The sequence below is a fragment of the Aethalodelphis obliquidens genome, unplaced genomic scaffold (genome assembly GCF_003676395.1).
Source record: "Aethalodelphis obliquidens isolate GAN/ISIS:26980383/991018 unplaced genomic scaffold, ASM367639v1 scaffold43, whole genome shotgun sequence".
Taxonomy (NCBI): domain Eukaryota; kingdom Metazoa; phylum Chordata; class Mammalia; order Artiodactyla; family Delphinidae; genus Aethalodelphis; species Aethalodelphis obliquidens.
This window is the reverse complement of record NW_020837987.1, coordinates 15,731,024-15,757,188: the sequence shown is the minus strand read 5'-3', so window position 1 is coordinate 15,757,188 and position 26,165 is coordinate 15,731,024. Positions and strand designations below refer to the sequence as shown.

The 26,165-nt window shown below is 42.8% G+C and overlaps 1 protein-coding gene across 1 annotated transcript; it reads right to left on the bottom strand.

Moving 5' to 3' along the window:
- Positions 1-369: 369 nt before the first annotated feature.
- Positions 370-25,685, bottom strand: LOC113606267 (zinc finger protein 236-like). Its single transcript, XM_027080388.1, has 8 exons — positions 25,442-25,685; positions 23,899-24,025; positions 21,982-22,074; positions 15,427-16,783; positions 5,726-5,753; positions 5,040-5,166; positions 4,671-4,763; positions 370-2,464 (listed from the first exon to the last, which is right to left on the bottom strand). The coding sequence occupies exons 1-8, from the start codon at positions 25,454-25,456 to the stop codon at positions 1,128-1,130; spliced, it is 3,177 nt and encodes a 1,058-aa protein (XP_026936189.1). The 5' UTR covers positions 25,457-25,685; the 3' UTR covers positions 370-1,127.
- Positions 25,686-26,165: the final 480 nt, after the last annotated feature.

Genomic DNA, 26,165 nt, shown 5'->3' with positions numbered 1-26,165 from the left:
GGGAATTCCCTGGTGATCCAGTGGTTAGGACTCCGCACTTTCACTGCTGAGGGCCCTGGTTCAATCCCTGTTTAGGGAACTAAGATCCCACAAGCCGTGTGATGTGGCCAAATAAATACATAAACAAAAATAAAAAATAACTTACTTGAAACAACGAGATCCTACTGTATAGCACAGGGGACTATACTCATTATTCTGCGATAAACCATAATGAAAAAAATATGAAAAAGAATATATATACATACATATAACTGAGTCACTTTGCTGTACAGCAGAAATTAACATTGTACATCAACTATACTTCAATAAAATAAATTAAAGAAAAAACTTATTTGTGTTCTATGGTGCTTAAATACCATTATTAACTCCTTCCCCAACTCCCAAATGATATGCTCCTTCAACAACAAATTGTCATATTCCCTTGAGCCAGTTACTCCAGGTCCATTTCACTTACTATGGATACTTACATCCTCTCACTAAATTAGCTTGAGTGTAGAGATGCCACTTAAAGATAATCCGACTACCTCAATGGTCTCTCTAGGGAACCATGAGCTTTCTCTATTCTGATCACCACAATATCCTCAGCTTTTGGAACAGAACCATATACCAAGGATGTATTTGACAAATACTCTGTGAAAGACCAAACTGACTCAGTCTAAGGCCGTTGTTTCATTAGTCCATCTGCATAATATAAACTTCTGAAAGTTTAAGGAAGACATCCCAGTTTCAGATTCATTGTTCACCTTGGCCTGGGGAAACTGAATTGATATATATACGCCCCATATCCCACCAATCCAATATTAGCCCTCTGGTGATTTTTCCTCCATAGCAACCTTCCAGAAACAAATTATATGTTTTAAAAATTCACCTCCTTATTTCCTCCACTTAGTTGAACACAGGCTTCCTTCATTTATTTAACTGACACAACAGAGCAACTGACGTTTGTGTGTTTGGGTTAACATCAGATTATGCCTCTGTATCAAGGCATATATGTAATTGGATGAGTAGGTCACGTGCTCCCAGTCTCAGCATTTATACAGTTTCTCTCAGTGTATACTTTTCAGCCACCATATGAACTAGAAATTTTCACTCAACCCTTTTCCTCAGAGAATGTCTTAATTTTTTTCCTACTGGTTTTCTGTGACATAAAATAAAATATAATTGACCACTGAAGGCACAACCACATTCACTGCATTCATAAGGGTTCTCTCCTGTGCCAACCCTCTGCTTTCTCCTGCGGGTGCACATCTGGCCACAGGCTGTCCCACTATGACTACATTCCTGTTTGCTAGGAGCCCACTGATGTTGACTGATGTCTGAGGGACCACAGAAGGTACTTGCATTGTCACTGTATTCAGGTTTTTCTCTTGGAGGACAACACTACTCTGTGAGGACCTGTGACCCTCTGAGGGAGGATTTTCCACCTTGACTGAGTGAGTTTTCTGATGTTTATTGAGGACTGACTTCCCTCTGAATGATTTCCCACATTCACTACATCTATAGGGTTTCTCCCCTGTATGGATTCTCTGATGGATAACGAGCTGCGGCTTCTCGATAAAGCCTTTCCCACAATCGCTGCATTCAAAGGGTTTCTCTCCTGTGTGAGTCCTTTGGTGTTTAATGAGACCTGTCTTCTGGGAAAGGGTTTTTCCACATTCCCCGCACACAAAGGGAGTCGTTCCTGTGTGAAATCTCTGGTGTGCTGTGAGGCACGTCTTTTGGCTGAAGCCTTTTCCACATTCATTGCATATATAAGGTTTCTCGCCTGTGTGAATCCGTTGATGCACCATAAGATTTCCCTTCTGGATGAAGCCCTTTCCGCATTCACTGCATATAAATGGTTTCTCCCCAGTATGGGTTTTCTGATGGACACTGAGCCCTGATTTCTTGAGGAAGGCTTTGCCACATTCATTGCATTCATAAGGTTTCTCTCCTGTATGCGTTCTCTGATGTTCAGTGAGCTTGAACTTTCTGAAGAAGGCTTTCCCACATAGATTACATCGATGGGGCTTCTCTCCTGTATGAAGATTCTGGTGATCAGTGAGCCAAGACTTTTTGATGAAAGCTTTCCCACATTCACCACATACATGAGATTTCTTTATTTTTTGAGTCTTCTGATGCTTGATGAATTGGGAATTAGTACTGATGAGTTTTTGGCTTTTGGGGAATTTAATTTCAGTATGAAACCGTTCATTGTCAGCATGGAGACAGGATCTGACTTCTCCAGTAAACTCAGCAGGGCTCTTTATTTCATAGCTCCTGCTCTCGGAAAGTAAAGTTAAATTTGATTTCATACTTTTTCCATGTAAGTCAAACATACCATGATTTTGCCTGAACAGAAAATGAGTTCTGCTCCGATGAACAGAATATTCCAGTGGGTTCTGTTCATGCCATTGTTCTAGTCTCTTCTCCATGCTCTCATTTTGTAAGTGCTCCAGCAGGTGATTATCAACTTTCCAGACTTCTAGGAAAGAGAAGAAGAATGAATTCCTCCATCTTTCAGATTTGGAATAAAGGTATTTTTAAAAATACTTTGATGTGAGGTGTCTTTTTAGTGATGACCCTATGGTATGAATGTTAATAAAACTCCATGTTTAATGATCTTTATACATTGGAAAAAAACAGTCATAATGAATAAATACAGATTTGGTTACTTTCTAAATACCGTAAAATACGAGCAATTTCCTGTGAGCAGGAGACCACAGGTTGCAGGGCCACCTCATCCAAACTGGGGAGGGATGGACTCATTCATTCCACAGATCCTTACTGATCACCTCTGTGTACCAGGAATGGTGCTAGTGTTGGGGATTTGCAAACATACTCCTCGTGTTCAAGGAGCGTATACTGTAGGTGGGTAAAACCACTTTACAGGGCAGAGATAGACACAAGGAAAACAGCTGCAGGTTGGAAAACCTGGCGGGAAGGAACGATGGAGAGGAAGAGAGGTGGAGGAAACCAGGGCTCATTCTGGAGGAAGACAGGCCTCCCCAAGGATCCATTGTGCTGGTCTGCATGAGGGGAATGAAGAATATGACACAGCAGAAAAAGAAAGAAAGAAAAAACTAGAAGACAAAAAAAAAAAAAAAAAGAAAAAAAAAAAAAAGAAAAGAAAATGACGCAGTAGAGAACTCCAAGCACATTTAACTTACAATGCGCACCTCAGAGAGATCCATTATGCAACTTAATTCCATCACGGCACGTTTCACCCCCTAGACATATTATTTATTTTAAATTTTGATTAAATTGATGTCTCGTCCTCTTAGAATGAAAGCTCTTGGTCTATTTGTTTTTTCAACTACTGTTACCTTCCAGCTTACACTAGACTATCAAAAAAAATAATTCATAGAGGAATGAATCAAGGAAGCAATCACACGTATGGAACAGATTGGGAGGTTTAGGAAAGAAGATGGAAATCTCTGTGTGAACAAGATGATATGTCATGGTGATCACTAAAAGAAGAATTTTTGTGTCATGTGACAGGTAACATGGTTACCTAGGACTTTTTTTTTTGGCTGTGCCACATGGCACATGGGATCTTAGCTCCCCGAACAGGGATTGAACCCACGCGCCCTGCAGTGGAAGCGTGGAGTCTTAACCATTGGGCTGCCAGGGAAGTCCCTACCTGGGACTTAATGTTATCAGAAGATGAGGGGAAAGAAATGAAAGCTTTCAGGAAGTGAATACAATGGTAAGGTCTACAGTGAACAAGAAGAAAGTTCAAAATCAGTAAATACACAAAGGAATTAATTCAAAGTAGCCAAGAGTTACGGTCTGGTTGAGGCTGGAACTGAGAATGTAGGATGTTAAAATAACTTTCCTGGTTAAAAATTCATCATGAACAGCAGACCCCTTAACAGAAAAGAGCTCTGCAGGTGGGGGACATTTGAGGTAATGCCTGAATGGCCAGGATGGAGGATGCACAGGAGTAAGGCAAAACCTAAACTTCTAGGGTTTCCTGGGAGGGAAGATGATCTTAGGTCCTTGCAGTTACTGGGAACTCAGGAGAGCTGCCATCAAGATAAGTTATATAGAAGCCAAGTCTGTGGTGGAGCACACTGGGGAGAGATGAATTTGGGAGTCTTCTCCAGTGACCCTAAGGAGCTTAGCTTATTACGATGAAGAAAACTTTGAAGGTTAAAAGGTCATTGGAGAAAATGGAAAACAAAATCTTTGGAGAACCTCAGAGCGGGAATAAGGCACAGTGAAGACCAGTCTACTTTGGGGCCCGGCATCCAAGATGGGGTGGATGTGACAAAGGAAATCACCATTACTCGTGGAGCAGAAAGGCGCAGTAGTCAGAAGGCAGTGAGGAATTCAAAGTTTTCTCTTTGGAGAGAGGCCTTGGAAGGTGGAATTTCATAGAAAACGAGGTAGAAGTGTACGAAGAAGAAGGAAAAGATATGAGAATCCAGGGAAAAGAAAACTATGTAAACAAAAATCAAGATGGGGGTAAAATAAAGAAGAAACAGATCCCGGAAAAGACAAGAGTCTTCCCTAAGAAGGGATATATTTTTCTCTAAACTCCTACAAAGAAAAAGAGGTCTGACATCGGGAGAGAGATACACGGAGGCACTGCTCACCCAGCGTCCAACCCCCTCACAGCTGTGACTCTTCTCTGACCAACTACAGTGTGATTTCCACGCCTGTCACCTTGCTGGTCTCTCACTCACCTGAATGGGTTCGACAGTGGATTTCATCTTCCATCGTCCATGGTTCTCCTTGATCCAACTTGGAGAGTATGTCTGGTTTGCTGGCTTGAAAACCTATTCGTGGGAAATGACAGCAGATTTAGACCCACTGAATTGGGCTTGGGATCTGTGAAGACAGCAGAGTGTTACATTTGAGGACAAAACAATGTTACAACCTACAAGGTAAAGGCTTTTCTCTCAGGAGAAGGGAGAATATACCCACGTATCTGGGTAAGGGGCTAAGAATCTATTGCTTCAGAGCATCACAGACACTCCAGAGCTTTCAGAAGCTGAGAAAGGAAAGGCCACTGATTGGGGACCCTCTAAGGGACTCAGGGGAGCCGTCCTCACCCACGGACAGCAGGTTGCTATAGTTCTCCAGCATCACGTCCCGGTACAGGTCCTTCTGAGGAGGGGCCAGGAACTGCCACTCCTCCCACGTGAAGTCCACGGCCACATCGTCAAATGTCAGGGTCTCCTGGAATAACAGTGGTGTTTAATGAAGTGATGTCCTTTTGATGATATGGAAGAAATGTTAAAGTTTTTCTGCTCATTTCCACTTTATAGGCTGCATCGAGATATCTAGCAGGGTTTTTATTTCAATAAACCACTGAAGAAGCAAATGTCTAATAAAATATTCTCTAATTGTGTAGTCAGCCACCCATCCATTTATCCAATTAGAAGTTTCTATAACGTGTAGAAGTTAAATCTTCTTGTTAAGCTAGAAACACCACATTCTCATATATATATATATATATGTGAAAAGAAAGGGAAAAGAAAACTCTGCAAACAAAAATCAAGATGGGGGTAAAATAAAGAAGAAACAGATCCCAGAAAAGAAAAGAGTCTTCCCTAAGAAGGGATATATTTTTCTCTAAACTCCTACAAAGAAAAAGAGGTCTGACATATATATATATATGAATGACAGACAAAAGATACACATATTTATACTTTACAGAATAATGGAAGTGATTTTTTACAGGCCTCTACAAATCCATCAGGGAACAAAGGAAAGAATAAAACAGAACAAGAGTCACCTGGGCCTTGATCATTTTCTTCGGTTTTCTGAAAACAGCTGGCAACAGGGAGGTTCTGTCGCTGTGTCTTCTGGATCTGCTCTAAATTCTGTTCTGTCTTCAATCAAGTGTGTCCCAAGAAATGCTGATACCAAATCCTGTAACTTCTTCCTCCTTCTACTGATTCTTTTGCTCCTAGAGAGTCAGGACCTGTGGGTTGAGGAGAAAATTCAAACTGAGGGTACATTTCTTCTGGGCTCAGATGCTAACGCTGCTTCTGGGCGCTCACCTTAGCCCAATGTCCACAGCATTGCTGAGTGTCCCCAGAAGACTGTTGCCCCAGACGACTTTATTCCTCTGCCCAAAAAGCCTAAGATTCTGACTGTGGTGGGGGTATTCCTTTATTTCGTGAAGTTGAAGTGCGGTGACTGTCAGAGGGAATGAGGGAAAAGAGAATCATCCCAGCAGCAGGCCTCAGGAGCAGGAGACTCTCAGGCAGCTCAATTATACAAAAGGGACCGTATGGGAGGAGAGGCGCTGGGCACTGCTTTCCTTTAAACCGTGTGTGCTCAGGAACCTCCTCAAGCGTTTTTATACACCCTGTGAGTACACACACTTCAGTTTAAAAACCAATGTACTGGGCAAACCAGAAGCAATGTCTTGTAAGCAATAATGGTAATATCTTAGGAGGTTTTAAATACATAAAAAACTAAAATACAAAATAACAGTGCATAAATTAGAAGGTGGTAAATGAAGTTGAGGTGCTCTAAGACTACTGTATTGTCAGAGGAAAGTGCAGAAGTACTAATTAACGTAAGAATTTGACAAAGAATAATTACATGTGATGTGTAATCTCTAGTGTCATAATGAACACTAATAATTTTCTTAAAGTACATAATTTGCAGTGCTACCAGAAGAGGGAAATGTAATAACAAGAAACTCATCCAGAAGAAGGTACGATTCTGACACCAATTTGAATATGTGTGTTTTTTGAACACACCACCAAGCAATGCTACAACACTGGCTGGGTGTCCTACAGTTTATCTCAATTCGGTCGCTATGTACCTGGAGATAATATCATATCCCACCGGTTGAAGGCTCAGTCCTATGAGACTGGCTTTTACCTCCTACTTCATGTGCAAACACAAGTCCAGATTGTCACGTGTACTTCTAAGCAACCAGCCACAGATGGCAGGTTCCAATGACCCCCCTCCTTGGGTTGATTAATTTGCTAGAGCAGGGAATTCCCTGGTGGTCCAGTGGTTAGGACTCCGTGCTTCCACTGCAGGGGGCATGGATTTGATCCCTGGTCAGGGAACTAAGATCCCACATGCCGCGCAGCATGACCTAAAAAACAAACAAAAAAACGAAACACAAAACAAAAACCAAAAATTTTCCAGAACGGTTCACAGAACTCAGAGAAACATTTTAGTTATTATATTTACTTATTATAAAAGGATGTAACTCAGGAACAGCCAGATGGAAGAGATGCCTAGGGCAGGGTATGTGTGTAAGGGCAAGGAGTGACCCCTATAGGAGCGTCACTCTCCCTGCATCTCCACATGTTCACCAAGCCAGAAGCAATTTCACTCTGAGAATACATCTAAGAAATACATCCCTCCAAAAATATGGGCATATTTGAACCAGCAGACACGCTCAATAATTTCCATAGCACCATTACTCATAATAAACCAAAATGCAAACAACACAAGTTTAATAAATACTAGGAAAACCCAAATATTCAAACAATGGAATGCTGTGGAAAAACTACAGTCTTTGCACAGCTTTCAAGCTAAGAATGACTTTTTTGTTTTTAAAGGACTGTAAAACAAAAATAAAGAAGTATATGTGAGAGAACTGCAGCTTACAAATCCTAAAATGTTTACTGTGTGGATATTTATATATTTGTCTGACCCTTGTTACAGAGGGGAAGAAAAAGTACACCTACGTGCAAAAACGTGAATGATTCTCAGAAATACTGAGCCTGACATAAAAAATGCATGATGTGGAGAAAACTCTAATTTGAAAAGATACATGCACCCCAATGTTCATAGCAGCACTATTTACAATAGCCAAGACGTGGATGCAACCCAAGTGTCCATCAATAGATGAATGGAGGGCTTCCCTGGTGGCGCAGTGGTTGAGAGTCCGCCTGCCGATGCAGGGGACACGGGTTTGTGCCCCAGTCCGGGAAGATCCCACATGCCGTGGAGCGGCTAGGCCCGTGAGCCATGGCCGCTGAGCCTGCGCGTCCAGAGCCTGTGCTCTGCAACGGGAGAGGCCACAACAGTGAGAGGCCCACGTACCGCAAAAAAAAAAAAAAGATGAATGGATAAAGAAGATGTGGTATGTATACATACAATGGAATATTACTCAGCCATAAAAAGAAGGAAATAACGCCATCTGCAGCAACATGGATGGACTTAGAGATTATCATATTAAGTGAAGTAAGTCAGAAAAAGACAACTATCATATGATATCACTTATATGTGCAATCTAAAAAACTGATATAAATGAACTTATTTACAAACAGAAATACACTCACAGACATAGAGAACAAACTTATGGTTACCAGAGGGGATGGGGGGTGGGTAGATAAATTAACAGTTTGGGATGAACATGTACACACTACTGTGTATAAAAGAGACAAACAATAAGGACCTACTGCATAGCACAGGGAATTATACTCAATGTCTTATAACCTATAATGGAAAAGAATCTGAAAAAGATTCTGTATAACTGAATCACTTTGCTGTACACCTGAAGCTAACACACACTGTAAATCAACTACACTTCAGTTTTGGGGTTTTTTTCCTCTTTTTTTTTTTTTTTTTTTTTTTTTGCGGTACGCGGGCCTCTCACTGTTGTGGCCTCTCCCATTGCGGAGCACAAGCTCCGGACACGCAGGCTCAGCGGCCATGGCTCACGGGCCCAGCCGCTCCGCGGCATGTGGGTTCTTCCCGGACCGGGGCACGAACCCGTGTCCCCTGCATCGGTAGGCGGACTCTCAACCACTGTGCCACCAGGGAAGCCCTACACTCAGTTTTTAAAAATGCATGATGTATAATTACATTGAAACACAGTTGAAAATACGCAAAACTAAATAAACCATAATGATGAGGAATGAATGATTATGTTATAACACCATAAAGAAAAGTCTGAAAGTGCTTGCTAATAGAGAAGATGGTATTCACCTTCGGGTGTGAGGATGTAATATAATTGGGAAGAGGTTCACAGAACACCACTGGGGTGCTGGCAATGCTCTGTTTTCGATGTAGGTTATGTCTGTATATATGTATATATTCCTCTTTTTTTTTTTTTTGGCCATGCTGTGTGGCATGTGAGATCTTAGTTCCATAACCAGGGATTGAACCTTCGCCCCCTGCAGTAGAAGCACAGAGTCTTAACCACTGGACCGCCAGGAAAGTCCCTATATTTATATATTCCTTTTATACTGACTCATTTGTAGAGCTTTTAATTTAACAAAGAAATGGAAGAGCTCAAAAATACTAAAAGCCTGTTGTTTGAAAAGACCAATAATATATAAATATTTAGAGTCAAAACAGAAAGTGCAAATAAAGGACAGAAGGAATTAATGGGAGGGACTTCCATGGTGGTCCAGTGGTTAAGACTCTGCACTTCCACTGCAGGGGGCACAGGTTTGATCCCTGGTCGGGGAACTAAGATCCCACATGCTACACGTGGGCAAAAAAAAAAAAAAAAAAAAAAAAAAAAAGAAAAGAAAAAGAAAAAGGAATTAATGGGAGTTATGACTCAGATAAAATACAGATTTTTTTTTTTTGCCTGAAAGAATACTATGAATACCTTCCTGTCATTAAATTTGAAATACTAGATTTACCCTCTTGAAAACATGTTGACTTCAGAAAATATAGCAAGTGAATTTATAAGTAAGCAACAAGACAAAAATGTCCATTACCACCCCACTTTTCAATTTTGTATTGCAGAGTTGAGCCAATGCATTGAAATAAGAATAAGGTAACATTAGAAAATAGGGCAGAAAATTTTCATCAGTATCGTTATCAACACGAAAAAAGAGATTCAAGGCATTACTTATTTAAAAGAGAAAATGCTCCCCCAGAAACCCCAAAGCAGATTTTTACATACACAGTTGGCTAGAAATGCCCCATATACATAAGCTCATTTCTTAGTACTAATTCAATCACTAGCAATGGGAACTCGAACCACATGACTGACTAAGACCAACCGGGACTTACTAATAAACTGGGATATAGGTCACCATGCCATAGGGATATATAATTAAACAAAATGGAGATTCTGTTAGCAAAGAACAAAGTGTTCATGTATGTCAGGGAAGCAAGTAACGGTGCTGTTACAATATATCAATATTAGAAGGTGAGTGCAGGTGTTGGCAAACATTTTCTGCAAAGAGAACAGACACAGATTTTCAAATTTGCAGGCCAAAATGTCTCTGTCACGACTATGTTCTGCCTTTGCTGTGTGAAAGCATCAGAGACGATACAAAACAGATTGAAATTGCTGGTTTAGTCTCTCAGTCTGTAATCAACTCCTTGATTAAAAGCTAAAAGCCCAGGATAAACAACAAGGCCCTACTGTATAGCACAGGGATGTTCAATATCCTGTGATAAATCATAATGGAAAAGAATACGAAAAGGAATGTACATATATGTATAACTGAATCACTTTGCTGTACAGTAGAAATTAACACAACATTGTAAATCAACTATACTTCAATAAAATGTATTAAAAAAGAAAAAAACCCCACACAAAAAAGCTGAAAACCAGATGGTCTCGAAATACTGCCCTGGGCTGTACCATCTTCCCTCCCAGCAGCCGAAGTTGGAACCTCAACCCAAAAACTACTGCCAGGGGTCCTCGGCGTCCAAAGCCTCAACCCTCACAGCCTCTCTGTACCACAGACACTGACTACACACTTCCTTATTAATCTGAAATCTGGGCCAGACACCCTCATATGATGACCATCCAGCCAGGCCCCAACACCACTGAGCCCCAAATTAAATCGCCAGCCTGAACCCGACACTGCGATCATCGTCAATGCCACACGTAAGCCCTGCAAGCGGAGTGATCTGCAGAACCGCAAGCCCTGACAGCTGGAAGAGCAATGATCTCTACAGAAGCTAATCGTACTGACTCCCAGGACACTCCCCAACATAAACCATAGACAAAACCCGCGTCCGGTTCCCTTCAAGTACCTCAAAGCAGGTACTCTCCTGGTTCGCGTTAAATACATCCACCTCCGCACTTCTACCCTCCCCCTCTGCCATCCGGCAAAAATCTCATGGGTCCAGATTGCACCAAGTCCACGCGTCACCCTTGGGCGAAACAAAAGCACCACTGTGACACACACACACACACAAATCCAGGGACAAAACCACACACTAACCTGATTTCCCCAACCTACAAGGAGCCTAAACGTCGTACTTCTGTGAACTGCTTTGACGTCTAGACCTGTCCGGCTCCGTCTACGGCAGCCGAAGTGGATATGCGGTGTTTGAGGAAACGACACGACCGGATTTCCGGGATTGCCTAGAGAGGCAATATGTCCGCGCCCAGCTCTCCGCGGCCCCAGGGGGAGGCCATGTTGGGACACCTGACGTACAGAAAGCCAAGGGGCGGGTTTGGGTACCAGGAGCCAGGGATGGCCGGGAAGGTGAGAAGCCAGTGAAATTATCTAATTTCCTGGTACTTCGACTCTTGCAGAAAATAGGTAAATTTTCAGTCTCAATCTTCGCGAGGCAAAGATGCAAGGCTAAGTTGCTTTCAGCAGGCTAGGCAGACAAGTAATACGGCCGCGGCGTGTATTATCTACTTTGTATTAAAAAAAAAAAAGTTTCCAAACGGACAAGTATGAGTTGTTGGCATGGCAGCGGAGAACGCACTCCTAGAAAGGGAAAAGATAATAACCTCCGGTAAACGGACGCCACGGAAAGCTTCTGACCGGAAAATAGTTTGTAGAAAGCTGTTTTTAATAACAGAAAAAGGGATTCCCTGGTGACGCAGTGGTTGAGAGTCCGCCTGCCGATGCAGGGGACACGGGTTCGTGCCCCGGTCCGGGAAGATCCCACATGCCGCCGAGCGGCTGGGCCCGTGAGCCATGGCCGCTGAGCCTGCGCGTCCAGAGCCTGTGCTCCGCAACAGGAGAGGCCACAACAGTGAGAGGCCCACGTACCGCAAAAAAGGAAAAAAAAAACAAAACAGAAAAAGATTGCCAGAAGCTGGTACAGTACGGGGCTGGCTAGTAACGAGAGAAAAGAGCGGCTGGGGCTAATCTAAGTTGTGATGGGGGGCGGCGGGGGCGGGGGGCACTTAGGAAAAGGCCACTAGCAGTGAGGCCATTCAAGGTCTCGAGTCGCTGGGAAAAGCACAACCTGCGGGTGGTGATGAGGACAGTAATCCAAGATTTAGGGCAAAGAACGTCAAAATTAGGTGTGCATAAGGCCATAGTTAAAAATACAGTCCTGGATTCCAGCCTTATTAGGAGGTCGGGGACTTGGCTGGGAAATTTGCAATAAGTTTCTCAGAGAATCTGAGGCAGAAAGCCTGTCATATACAATCATTAGAAACAGTCCTGGAATGTTCTCTGGTTACCAATATTATGATGGGTGACTCCCCTCAGTACTTCAGTCTTGGCTCAAATTATATAGAGAAAAGCTTGGGGGGAGGGCCTCCCCCATTATTACCAATACTTTACTATAAATTACCATTACTAGGCTCTATTTTTCTTCATAGGACTTATCACTTGCTGACATATAATCCATTGACTCTCTCCCTCATATTATAAGGTCCTTAAAGGCTGTTCCCTTGCCTCTGTTGTTCATTGATGTATCTTCAGTGTGGAATACAGCATCTCACACAGTGTTGGTGCTTTAAAATACATCTGAAGGAGGGAATTACCCAATAATCCAGCGTTTCAGATTGAATTCTGAGCCGGCCACAACATGGCAAATTTCCATTTCCTTTCCTATTAACAAGACCCAACTATTTATAACTAGAATAGTTAGGATAACTACAGGATAGTTAGGAGATTAAGGAAAAGTACTCTGGCTAGTGAGAGGCCAACAGCCCCACTCCCAGAAGAGGGAGAAAGAATAATGAAAACACATCTCAACTCAGCAGGTAACAGTGCAGCTGGAATTTTTTTAATGGTGGCAGCTCTCAAGAGTGATAGTCCTGTGGACAAAGGTTCTTCTCCACAACATCCTTTAAGAATGTCACCTCCCGGGCTTCCCTGGTGGCGCACTGGTTGTGAGTCCGCTTGCCGATGCAGGGGACGCGGGTTCTTGCCCGGTCCGGGAAGATCCCACATGGCGCGGAGCGGCTAGGCCCGTGAGCCATGGCCGCTGAGCCTGCGCGTCCGCAGCCTGTGTTCCGCAATGGGAGAGGCCACAACAGTGAGAGGCCGGCGTACCGCAAAAAAAAAAAAAAAAAAAAAAAAAAAGAATGTCACCTCCCATCTCCTATTTTCTCCTCCATTCTTAGAGACTAAGATTCCTATCGTTTGTATTCTGAGGATCCTTTTTCCTTTTTTGCTTTGCCCAGTTTATATTGTTATTGGGTCTCTAATCACATACAATTTGGGGAAGACAGCTGTGTTCTTTAGGACTGCCTTCCAATGGCTCATTCCCTTCAATGACAGAACACTCTGATTAGTCCACTAGCTCATTCATTCACTTTCTAAATCAATAGATAATTGGTTTTTATTTTTCTGTGCTGGGAAATATAAAATCATGTAAACCAGGGCTCTCCAGTATAACTTTCTAGGATGATAGAAATGATGACAGATTTCTCAGTATATACTTTTCGGCCACATAGTCAGCTACAAAGTTTTGCTCATTGTCTGTGCTGTCCAATGTGGTACCCACTAGTCACATTGTGACCACCTGAAATGTGGTTTAGTGCAACTGAGGAACAGACTGTTGTTAAAACTTTAACATTTAAATAGCAAAATCAAGGGATTTTTAATCTACTGGGGGGATAAGACTTGGGCATTAAAAAAATAACTTGTATCCTGAAGTGCTTAAAGTCCGTTAAGAGTAGCCCTTGGGCTTCCCTGGTGGCACAGTGGTTGGGAGTCCGCCTGCCGATGCAGGGGACGTGGGTTCGTGCCCCGGTCCAGGAGGATCCCACATGCCGCGGAGCGGCTGGGCCCGTGGGCCATGGCCACTGCGCCTGCACATCCGGAGCCTGTGCTCCGCAGTGGGAGAGGCCACAACAGTGAGAGGCCCGTGTACCGCAAAAAAAAAAAAAAAAAAAAAAAAAGAGTAGCCCTTGCCCGTCCCTCAAAATAATATACAACTTAAACAAGAAATTATCATAACCCCTTGAACCAATACTCCATATCTGCTAAGGACTGAATGTTTATGCCTCCCAAAATTCATATTTGGAGGCCTAATCCAAAATATGATGGTATTCAAAGGGGAAATGTGGGGGGTGGGTGGGAGGGATAAATCAGGAGCTTGGGATGAACATACACACACTACTATAAATAAGATAGATAACCAACAAGGACCTATTGTATAGCACAGGGAACTCTACTCAATATTCTGTGACAACTTATAGAAGAAAAGAATCTAAAAAAGAATGAATATATGTATATGTATAACTGAATCACTTTGCTGTACACCTGAAACTAACACAGCATTGTAAATCAACTATACTCCAATAAAATTAAAATATTAAAAACAAAACCCAAAATATGATGGTATTAAGAAGTGGGGCCTTTGAGAGGTGACTGGTTCAAGAGGGTGGAGCCCTCATGACTGGATTAGTGCCTTTATAAAAGACATCCCAGACAGCTCCTTTGCCCTTTCCCCTATGTGAGGATACAGTGGGATGACTGTCTTCTATGAACCAGGAACCCTCATTAGATACCGAATCTGCTGGCACCTTAATCTGGGACTTTGTAGCTTCCAGAACTGTGAGAAATAAATTTCTGTTTTTATAAGCTACCCAGGCTATGGTATTCTCTTATAGTAACCAGAAGGGACTAAGAAAATGTCTATTTCACCTTGTGTACCTATTTACATCCTCTTTCTAGATTACCTGGTGTGTAAAGGTACCACTTAAAGATAATCCAGTTACCTCAAAGCTCTCTCCAGGAGACCATGGGCTTTTTCGGGTTTGGTCACCACTGTATCCTCAGCTCCTAGAACAGGACCCAGTAAAAAGGAAGTATTCAACAAATACTCAGTAAATGAACAAAATGACTCGATCTGAGACTCAATCAAACTGGCTCAATCTATTTGCACAATGTAAATTTCTCAGAGTTTAAGATAGACATCCCAGTTTTCAATTAATGCTTCACCTTGGCCTTCCAGAAACTGAATTGATATATACACGCCCAGTATCCCACCAATCCAATATTAGCCCTGTTGTGTTTTTTTTTTTCATAGCAACCTTCCACATACAAGTTATATGTTTAAAAACTTCAACTATTTTCTCCACTTAGTTGAACTCAGCCTTCTTTCATTCATTCGACTGACACAACAGAGCAAATGATGTGTATGTGTTTGGGTTAACATCAGATTATGTCTCTGTATCAATGCATGTATCTAATTGGATGAGCACATCATGCGTTCCCAGTCTCAGCATTTATACAATTTCTCTCAGTATATACTTTTTCAGCCACCATATAAGCTAAAATTTTTTGCTCAATAATTTATATCTTTTTCATATAGTATGTCTCTGAGGTTTTTTTCTACTGGTTTTCTGTGACATAAAATAAGATGTAATTGACCACTGAAGGCACAACTACATTCAATGCATTCATAAGGGTTCTCTCCTGTGCAAAACCTCTGTTATCTCCTGTGGGTGCACATCTGGCCACAGGTTGTCCCACTATGACTACATTCCTATTTGCTAGGAGTTCACTTATGTTTACTGATGTCTGAGGGGCCACTGAAGGCACCTGCATAGTCACTGAATTTACAGGGGTTTTCTCCTGCATAACATCACTAGTCTGTGAGGAGCTGTGACTCTCTGAGGGATGATTTTCCACCTTGGCTGAATCTCCACGTTTCTCTCTTGTGTGTATTATCTTATGTTTAACAAGGCAAGACATGTAGGCAAAAGCTTTCCCACACTCATTGCAGATATAGGGTCTCTCTCCTGTATGAGTTCTTTGATGAACAATGAGCTTTTGCTTTGTAGTGAAGGCTTTCCCACATTCACTGCATTCAAAGGGTTTCTCTCCTGTGTGAATTCTTTGATGTTTAATGAGACCCGACTTCTGGGAACAGGATTTTCCACATTCATTGCACACAAAAGGAGTCTTTCCTGTGTGAAATCTCTGATGTGCAATGAGGCAAGTCTTCTGGATGAAGCCTTTTCCACATTCATTGCATATGTAAGGTTTCTCGCCTGTGTGAATTCGCTGATGTACAATGAGATTTCCCTTCTGGATGAAGCCTTTCCCACAGTCACTGCATATATATGGTTTCTCTCCGGTATGGGTTTTCTGATGTATGTTGAGCCGTGATTTCTTGAGGAAGGCTTTGCCACATTCAGTGCATTCATAAGGTTTCTCTCCTGTATGTGTTCTCTGATGTTCAGTGAGCATGAACTTTCTAGAGAATGCTTTCCCACACATGTTACATCGATGGGGTTTCTCTCCTGTATGAATTATCTGGTGATCAGTGAGCCAAGACTTTTTGATGAAAGCTTTCCCACATTCACCACATACATGAGGCTTCTCTATTTTTGGGGTTTTCTGATGCTTGCTGAATTGGGTCTTAGAGCTGATGGGTTTTTGGCTTTCGGGAGATTTAATTTCAGTATGAAATTGTTCATTGTCAGCATGGAGATAGGATTTCCCATCGCCAGTAAACTCAGCAGGGATCTTTATTTCATAGCTCCTGCTCTGGTGAAGTAAAGTTAAATCTGATTTCATACTTTTTCCATGTAAGTCAAACACATCATGATTTTGCCTGAACAGAAAATGAGTTCTGCTCTGATGAACAAAATATTCCAGTGGGTTCTGTTCATGCCATTGTTCTAGTCTCTTCTCCATGCTCTCATTTTGTAAGTGCTCCAGCAGGTGATTATCAACTTTCCAGATTTCTAGGAAAGAGAAGAACAATGAATTTCTTAAAAATACCTTGATGCAGGGCTTCCCTGGTGGTGCAGTGGTTAAGAATCCTCCTGCCAACGCAGGGGACACAGGTTCAATTCCTGGTCCAGGAAGATCCCATATGCCGCGGAGCAGCTAAGCCCATGCGCCACAACTACCAAGCCTGCACTCTGGAACCTGCGAGCCACAACTACTGAGCCCACGGGCCACAACTGCTGAAGGCTGTGCACCTATAGCCCATGCTCCGCAGCAAGAGAAGACACTGTAAATGAACAAAAAACAAATATAAGAAGCCCTCACACTGCAATGAAGAGTAGCCCCCGCTAGCCGCAACTAGAGAAAGCCCACACACAGCAACGAAGACCCAACACAGCCAAAAATTAATTAATTAATTAAAAAAAAAAAAAAAAAACCTTGATGCAAGGAGTCGTTTTAGTGATGTTCCTATTATATAAGTGTAAATAAAATTCCATGTTTAATGTTCCCTGCACATTGGAACAAACAATACAAACCAACCAAAAGGTAAACGTAGTTTGTGTAAAACACAGGGTTGGACAATTCAAAATGAATAAATATAGATTTGAATACTTTCTAAATACTAGCCTTGCAAAACATGGAGAGACTGTAAAATACAAGCAATTTCCTGTGAGCAGGAGACCACAGGTTGCAGGGCCACCTCATCCAAACTGGGGAGGGATGGACTCATTCATTCCACAGATCCTTACTGATCACCTCTGTGTACCAGGAATGGTGCTAGTGTTGGGGATTCGCAAACGTACTCCTCGTGTTCACGGAGCCCATACTATAGGTGGGTAAAACCACTTTACAGGGCAGAGATAGACACAAGGAAAACAGCTGCAGGTTGGAAAACCTGGTGGGAAGGAACAATGGAGAGGGAGAGAGGTGGAGGAAACCAGGGCTCATTTTGGAGGGAGACAGGCCTCCCCATGGATCCATTGTTGTGGTCTCCATGAGGGGAATGAAGAAAATGACATAGCACAGAACTCCAAGCACATCTAACTTACAATCTCCAAAACAGAACTGGTTTCCCAGGCTAGGTCTCCTCCACCTCCGGCACAGTCACTGCCAACTCCACTCTTCTCCTTCACCACGACAAAACTCCTCAGCATTTGTTTCTCCCGCTCACACACAATATCCAGCACAATGATCAATCCTGCCTGACCTCCTTTAAGATACACCCAGAATGGGACAGGCACCCACTCCTTCCACCCTCACGAAGCCAATCACTCTCTCTCACACCACAGCTGTAGCCTCCTCCCTGGCTTTCTTGTCCCTCCCCTGCCAGTGCCTATTTTCTACACATTAGCCAAACGGAACCTTTTAGCACCAATTATATCACATCAAGCCTCCTCTACTCAAAACTCCCTAATCTTTTCTCATCTCATTATGAATAAAATCAAGGTCTTGACATAGACAACAAACTATGGTTACCAAAGGGGAAAGGTGGGGGGAAGGGATAAATTAGGAATTTGGGAGTAACATATACACACTATGACATATAAAATAGATAAACAACAAGGACCTACTGTACAGCACAGGGAACGACAGTCAATATTTTGTAATAACCTATAAAGGAAAAGAATCTGAAAAAGAATACAGATAGATCGACAGATAGCTGAATTTCTTTGCTGTACACCTGAAACTAACACAACATTGTAAATCAACTATACTCCAATAAAAAATAAATTAATTTGTTAAAAAATCAAGGTCTTGATGTATCCTTGAAAGGCCCTTACGTGACCTGCTCCCCAGCCCCCAGCCTCTACCCCACTGACCCTATGTCTCCAGTCATGCTCTCTATGTTCCATCCAAACAGGCTTCCGAAAGTCCTTCAGACATGCTCTTGCTTCAAGCCTTTGAACTTTCCAGGTTTATTTTGGAACACTCCTCACCCAGGGAGACTACTGCTTGCATCCTTCATCGACCTGCTCAACTCACCTTAACAAACAAGATTTTAGGGAGGGATGGATTGGGAGTCTGGGATTAGCAGATGCAAACTATTACATATAGAATGGATAAACCACAAGGTCCTACCGTACAGCACAGGGAACTATATTCAATATCCTGTGATAGGGACTTCCCTGATGGCGTAGTGGTTAAGAATCCACCTGCCAATGCAGGGGACACGGGTTCGAGCCCTGGTCCGGGAAGACCCCCACATGCCGCGGAGCAACTAAGCCTGTAAGCCACAACTACTGAGCCTGCGCTCTAGAGCCCACGAGGCACAACTACTGAAGCCTGCGCGCCTAGAGCCCGAGCTCCTCAACAAGAGAAGCCACTGCAATGAGAAGCCTGTGCACTGCAATGAAGAGTAGCCCCTGCTCGCTGCAATAGAGAAAGCCCACGTACAGCAACCAAAACCCAACACAGCCAAAAATAAAAATTAAAATTAAAAAATTAAATAAATTAATAAAAAAAGAAATTAATACAAATCAACCATAGTTCAATTAAAAAAAAAATCAAGACTTCTTATTCCTAAAGCACAGGGCCAAGTCCAAGCACTCATGATGTAGTCATGCTGCTTTACATTCCTGAAAGTAATTTTGACCCCAAAACTTTAACATCAACCTTCATCCGTTTTTTCTGCTCAGCCCATATTTATTTAAATGTCAACTCTCATTTGCCCTCTATAAGCAGCATATCCAGAATCCAACCAACACTCACCCCTCCACCCATGCTGCAGTCAACCATTCTCCCTGTCACCATGTTTTTTGCAATAGCCTCCTACAAGGCTTTCCTGTTTGCCCCCTGCCCGCTATGGTCTGCTTTCTACACAGAAGCCAAAGGGATTCCTTGAAAAATGTAAATTATTTCATGTCATTCCAGTACTCAAGAACTCCTTGTGTTTTCTCATCTTATTAGGAATAAAATCTCGATTCCTTGAAATTGAGTACATCACCAACCTTATCCACCACCCCCCGCCCCTGCCCGTCCCCACTGCTACTGCCTCTTCGGCTTATTCCCATCACGTTCCTGAAAGCACACTCTGCTCTGTCCACATGGGCTCCTTAATGTCTCTTAAACTCATTCGTGGCATGGTCTTTTAAGTTTGCTAGCCGCTCTACTTGGAAAACTCCTAACCCGGCAGCCTACTAACTTCCCGCATTTCTTGGCTCAGAGGCACCTTACCTGAGAGGTGTTCCCTGCCTAAAAGAGGAGCCCCAGCATCTACTCTTCCATAATGCTGACTAAAGTTTTATCACAGCACTTTTCACCCCCTAGGTATATTATTTGTTTATTGTTATCAATTCCTTAACTCCTTTTTCATAGACTAAAAACTTGTGATCATTTGTATACTTTTTTCCACTGTTCTTACCTTCCAGCATGCACTAGGCTATCAGAAAATACAGAGGAATGAAAAAAAGAAAAGAAAAAAGATTTTGAAAAATAGAGGAATGAATCAAAGAAGCAATTACATGTATGGAACACATTGGGGAGAGTTTAGGAAAGAAGATGGAAATCTATCTCTTTCTGAGCAAGATGATATCATATCATGGAGATCATGGAAAGAAGAATTTTAACTGCCAGAAAATGTGGTTAGTGGAGACTAAATGTCATCAGGATCCAGTGGGAAGAAAAATGAAAATTTTAGGGAAATGAAGACAATAGTAATGTCAACAATCAACGAGAAGAAAGTTCAAAATCAGTAAATACACAAAGGAATTAATAATTCAAAGTAGGCAAGAGTTATGATTGTGTTGAGGTTGGAACTGAGAACACAGGATGTTAAAATAACATTTCTAGTTAAAAATTCATCATGGGGCTTCCCTGGTGGCGCAGTGGTTGAGAGTCCGCCTGCCGATGCAGGGGACGCAGGTTCGTGCCCCGGTCCAGGAGGATCCCACATGCCGCGGAGCGGCTGGGCCCGTGAGCCATGGCCGCTGAGCCTGCGCGTCCGGAGCCTGTGCTCCACAATGGGAGAGGCCACAACAGTGACAGGTCCGCGTACCGCAAAAAAAAAAAAAAAAAAAAAAAAAAATTCATCATGAACAGCAGACCCCTTAACGGAAGAGAGCTCTGCTGGTGGGGAACATGTGAGGTAATGCCTGAATGGCCAGGATGGAGGATGCAGAGGAATAAGGGAGAACCTAAACCTCTAGGGTTTCCTGGGAGGAAAGATTATCTTAGGTCCTTGCAGCTACTGGAAACTCAGGAGAGCTGCCATTGAGATGAGTAAATTATATAGAAGCCAAGTCTGTGGTGGAGAACATGGGGGAGAGATCAATTTGGGAGTCTTCTCCAGGGAACCGAAGGAGTTTATTAGCTTGTTAGAATGAAGAAAACTTGGAAGGTTAGGAGATCATTGAGTAAAATGGAAAACAAAACCTTTGGAAAACCTCAGAGCGGGGACAAGGCACAGTGAAGACCAGTTTACTTTGGGGCTCGGCATCCAAGATGGGGTGGATGTGAGGAAGGAAATCAACATTACCAGTGGGGCAGAAAGGTGCAGTAACCAGAAGACATTGAGGAATTCAAAAATTTTCTCTTTGGAGAGAGGCCTTGGAAGGTGGAATTTCATAGAAAAGGAGGTGGAAGTGTATGAAGAAGAAGGAAAAGATATGAGAATCCGGGGACTTCCCTGGTGGTGCACTGGTTAAGGATCTGCCTGCCAATGCAGGGAACATGGGTTCGAGCCCCAGTCCGAGAAGATCCCACATGCCACAGAGCAACTAAGACCGTGTGCCACAACTACTGAGTCTGTGCTCTAGAGCCCGTGAACCACAACTACTGAGTCTGTGTACCACAACTACTGAAGCCCACGTGCCTAGAGCCCGTGCTCCGCAACAACAGAAGCCACTGAAATGAGAAGCACATGCACTGCAACGAAGAGTAACCCCCACTCGCTGCAACTAGAGAAACCCTGCATGAAGCAACGAAGCGTAGCTCCCACTTGCCGCAACTAGAGAAACCCTGCATGCAGCAACGAAGATCCAGTGCAGCCAAAAAATAAATAAGTTTATTTTTTAAAAAAAGATATGAGAACCCTAGGAAAAAGAAAACTATGCAAACAAAAAACAAGATGGGGGTAAAATAAAGAAGAAACAAATCCCAGAAAAGATAGAATCTTCCCTAAGATGGGATACATTTTTCTCTAAACTCCTACAAAGAAAAAGAGGTCTGGCACCGGGATTTCCACGGCCTGTCACCTTGCTGGTCTCTCACTCACCTGAACGGGTTTGACAGTGGATTTCATCTTCCATCGTCCATGGTTCTCCTTGACCCAAGTTGGACAGTACATTTGGTTTGCTGGCTTGAAAACCTATTCATGGAAAATGATACAAGATTTAGACGCAGTGAATGGCGCATGGGGTCCATGAAAACCACAGAATCCTACCTCTGAGGACAATACGGTTTTCACATTTTGAAGGAAAAACACACCCCTCTGTGAGTCTCCTCTCCTGTCAATCCTTCTACTTCACTTCTGACACCAGATATGTGGGTTTTCCACACATCAAGGAATTCTGCAACACCAACTGACACTGATGGGGTGTCCTCCGATTTAATTCAATTCTGACACGATCTACCTAGTGATAGGGTCAGATAATACAGGTTAGGGGTACACTCCCATAAGACTTCAGCTCCACTCCTGCATTTCTGGCACCAACTGTAAATTCAGGCTGTTTCCTGGGCTTCTGATCAACCATGAATAGATCAGAAGTTCCCATGACTCCCTTTCTCAGGTTCGATTAATTCACTAGAGCAGCAGACAGAAATCAAGAAGACAGTTTACTTACTAGGTCACCAGTTTATTATAAAAGGATACACAGGGAGCTCAGCTCGGTGCTCTGTGATGACCTATATGTGGTGGGGGAGGGGGGGAGGTCCAAGAGGGAGGGGATATAGGTATACACAGTGCTGATTCACTTCATTGTACAGCAGAAACTAACACAACATTGTAAAGCAATTCTACTACAATAAAAAAATAAATAAAAATTAAAAACTTAAAAATAAATCAATAAAAAAATAAAAGGATACAACTCAGGAACAGCCAGATGGAAGAGAATACAGTACAAGGCATGTGGGAAAGGCCACAGAGCTTCCATGCTCTCTCTGGGGGCACCCCTCCCCTGGCACCACCAAGTGGCCACCAATCTGAAAGCTCTCCGAGCCTGTCCCTGTGGGGTTTCATGGAGGCTTCACTATATAGCCATGACGGATTAAATCACGAGGCTTTGAAATATTTCCAGACATTGTCAAATGTCCCCTGGGAACCAAATTGGCCCCAGTTGAGAACCACTGACTTAATGGGGGAGAGAGCTGGAAAATGGTAAATGCACAGAGAAGATGGGTGTGACAAGAGACCCTCACAGCTGCTGTTGATTTTTAAATTATAAATGACCAATTGTTTAGTAGAAACTCTTTATATGTTATAGCAGATATGGAAATTATTCATTATTGTAGTTAAAATGGTACAAGCTGTGGTCATTGTGTTAATCATTTTTAAAGCATTGTCGTTTGCAGTATGCATATACAGGTATGCAGAGAAGAATCAAACTCCTCTGACCAAGGACTTATTAAACTATGTTCTAATTGTCAAAAAAACAAAAAAACATCGGGCTTTGGTGATGATGATTTAATCTCCAGCCACTTTGTTCTCTCCAGAGGTGGGGTGGAGGCGGGACTGAAAGTTGCAACCCTCTAAATCATGGGTGGTGAGCTCAGCGACCAGCCCGCAATCTTAGGTTATCGAGTGGCTTTCCCAAAATCACCTCATTAACATAAATTCACATGCCCTGGTAAGGGTTCCGTATATTAATAACAAAAGACACCCATTTCTCCTTTACCCTCTTATAACTTAGGAAATTCCATGGATTTTAGGAGCTCTGTGCCAGAATTTGGGATGAAGACCAAATATATATATATATATATATTTCTTAATATAAATCACAGTATTATACACAGCTACAAAATAAAGGCGTTTCTCTCAAGAGAAAGGAGAATATACCCACTTCTCTTGGGCCAGAGACAGGACCGAGAATCTACTGCTTCAGAGAATCACAGACAATCCAAAGCTTTCAGAAGCTGAGAAAGGAAACCCCTCTGACTGGGGACCCTCTCAGGGACCCAAGGGAGCCCTCCTCACCCACGGACAGCAGGTTGCTATAGTTCTCCAGCATCACATCCCGATACAGGTCCTTCTGAGGAGGGGCCAGGAGCTGCCACTCCTCCCATGTGAAGTCCACTGCCACATCCTCAAATGTCAGGGTTTCCTGTAATAACAGTGGTGTTTAATGAACTGATCTCTTTTTGATGATATGGAAGAAATGTTAAAGTTTGTCTTCTCATTTCCACTTTATAGGCTAGATCTGTATATCTAGACACATGGAAGAAGCAAAAGCCTAATAAAATACTAGGATTCAATTAACTGTAATTGTGTAGTCAGTCATCCATCCATTTATCATTAGCCATTTCTTTTTTTTTTTTTTTTTGGCCGCGTCGCGTGGCTTGCGGGATCTTATTTCCCCAACCAGGGATCGAACCTGTGTTCCCTACAGTAGAAGCACAGAGTCTTAACCACTGGACCACCAGTGAAGTCTCTCATAGACGTTTCTATAATATGTAGAAGTTAAATCATCTTGTTAACCTAGAAAACACCACATTCATACATATATATGTATGTATATATATGTATGCGACAAACATATATGCCAGTGGAATCGGGATGAATGTGTCTTTAGAGCCAGTCAATCAGAATCTTCTGGGAAGCGACTCAAGAAGCCAGAATTATAAGAAACTAAATGTTTAATAAGCATGTTTAAAGTGTATGAAGAAGAAACTTATTTTTTGATATGTGTACTTTGTTATGATTTCAGCCTTTAAATATATTCTTAAGTCAGTTGCATAATGAACAAAAATAAATGCAATATATTGATTTTGCCAGGAAATAAACTGCCAGGAATTCCCTGGCAGTCCAGTAGTTAGGACTCCACACTTCCACTGCAGGGGGTACCAGTTCCAACCCTGGTCAGGGAACTAAGATCTGCAAGCCATGTGGTGTGGGGAAAAAAAAGAAACAAAAGAAAAGAAAACTGTAGATTAAGAATTCAGATTTGGGGACTTCCCTGGTGGCACAGTGGTTAAGAATCTGCCTGTCAATGCAGGGAACACAGGTTCGAGCCCTGGTCTGGGAAGATCCCACATGCTGCGGAGCAGCTAAGCCTGTGTGCCACAACTACTGAGCCTGCACTCTAGAGCCCGCTAGCCACAACTACTGAGCCCGCGTGCCACAACTACTGCAGCCCGTGCACCTAGAGCCCGTGCTCCGCAACAGAGAAGCCACCGCAATGAGAAGCCCCCGTGCAGCAACGAAGACCCAACGCAGCCAAAAATAAATACATAAATAAATAAATCAATTAATTAAAAAGAAAGAATTTGGATTCGAACATGGAAATCAAGAGTCAGACATACTGCAAAGCCTGAGAAAACAGTCCCCATAGAACTGCTCTCCCTTCAGACACCGGCTGCAATTTCTGGGGTCCCCTGGATCACCCTCACTTCAGAAGCAGGCTACAAAGACACCCAGGGTCCCCAAGACACCCTTACATGCAATAATTACCTACAATGACTCAGACAACTAACAAGCACATTTGGGAACAAAGGAAAGAATAAAACAAACCAAAAGTCACCTGGCCCTGGATCATTTTCTTCTGTTTTCTGAAAACAGCAGGCAACAAGGAGGCTCTGTCGCTGTGTCTTCTGGATCTGCTCTAAATTCTGTTCTGTCTTCAATCAAGCATGTCCCCAGTAATGCTGATACCAAATCCTGTAACTTCTTCCTCCTTCTACTGATTCTTTTGCTCCTGGGGAGTCAGGACCTGTGGGTTGAGGAGAAAATTCAAGCTGAGGGTACACTTCCTCTGGGCTCAGATGCTAACGCTGCTCCTGGGCGCTCACCTTAGCCCAATGCCCACAGCACGGCCGAGTGTCCCATTTTTACCCCAGACGACTTTATTCCTCTGCCCAAAAAGGCTAAGATTCTGACTGTGGTGGGGGTATTCCTTTATTCCGTGAAGTTGAAGTGGGGTGACTGTCAGAGGGAATGAGGGAAACGAGATTCATCCCCGCAGTAGCCCTCAGGAGCAGGAGACTCTCAGGCAGCTCAGTTATACAAAAGGGACCGTATGGGAGGAGAGGCGCTGGGCACTGCTTTCCTTTAAACCGTGTGCGCTCAGGAACCTCCTCAAGCGTTTTTATACACCCTGTGAGTACACACACTTCAGTCTGAAAACCAATGTACTGGGCAAACCAGAAGCATTCTCTTATTAAGCAATGATGATAATACCTTAGGCGGTTTAAGATACATTTTTTAAAAGTACACAATATTGTAAATAAATTGGAAACTGGTAAATA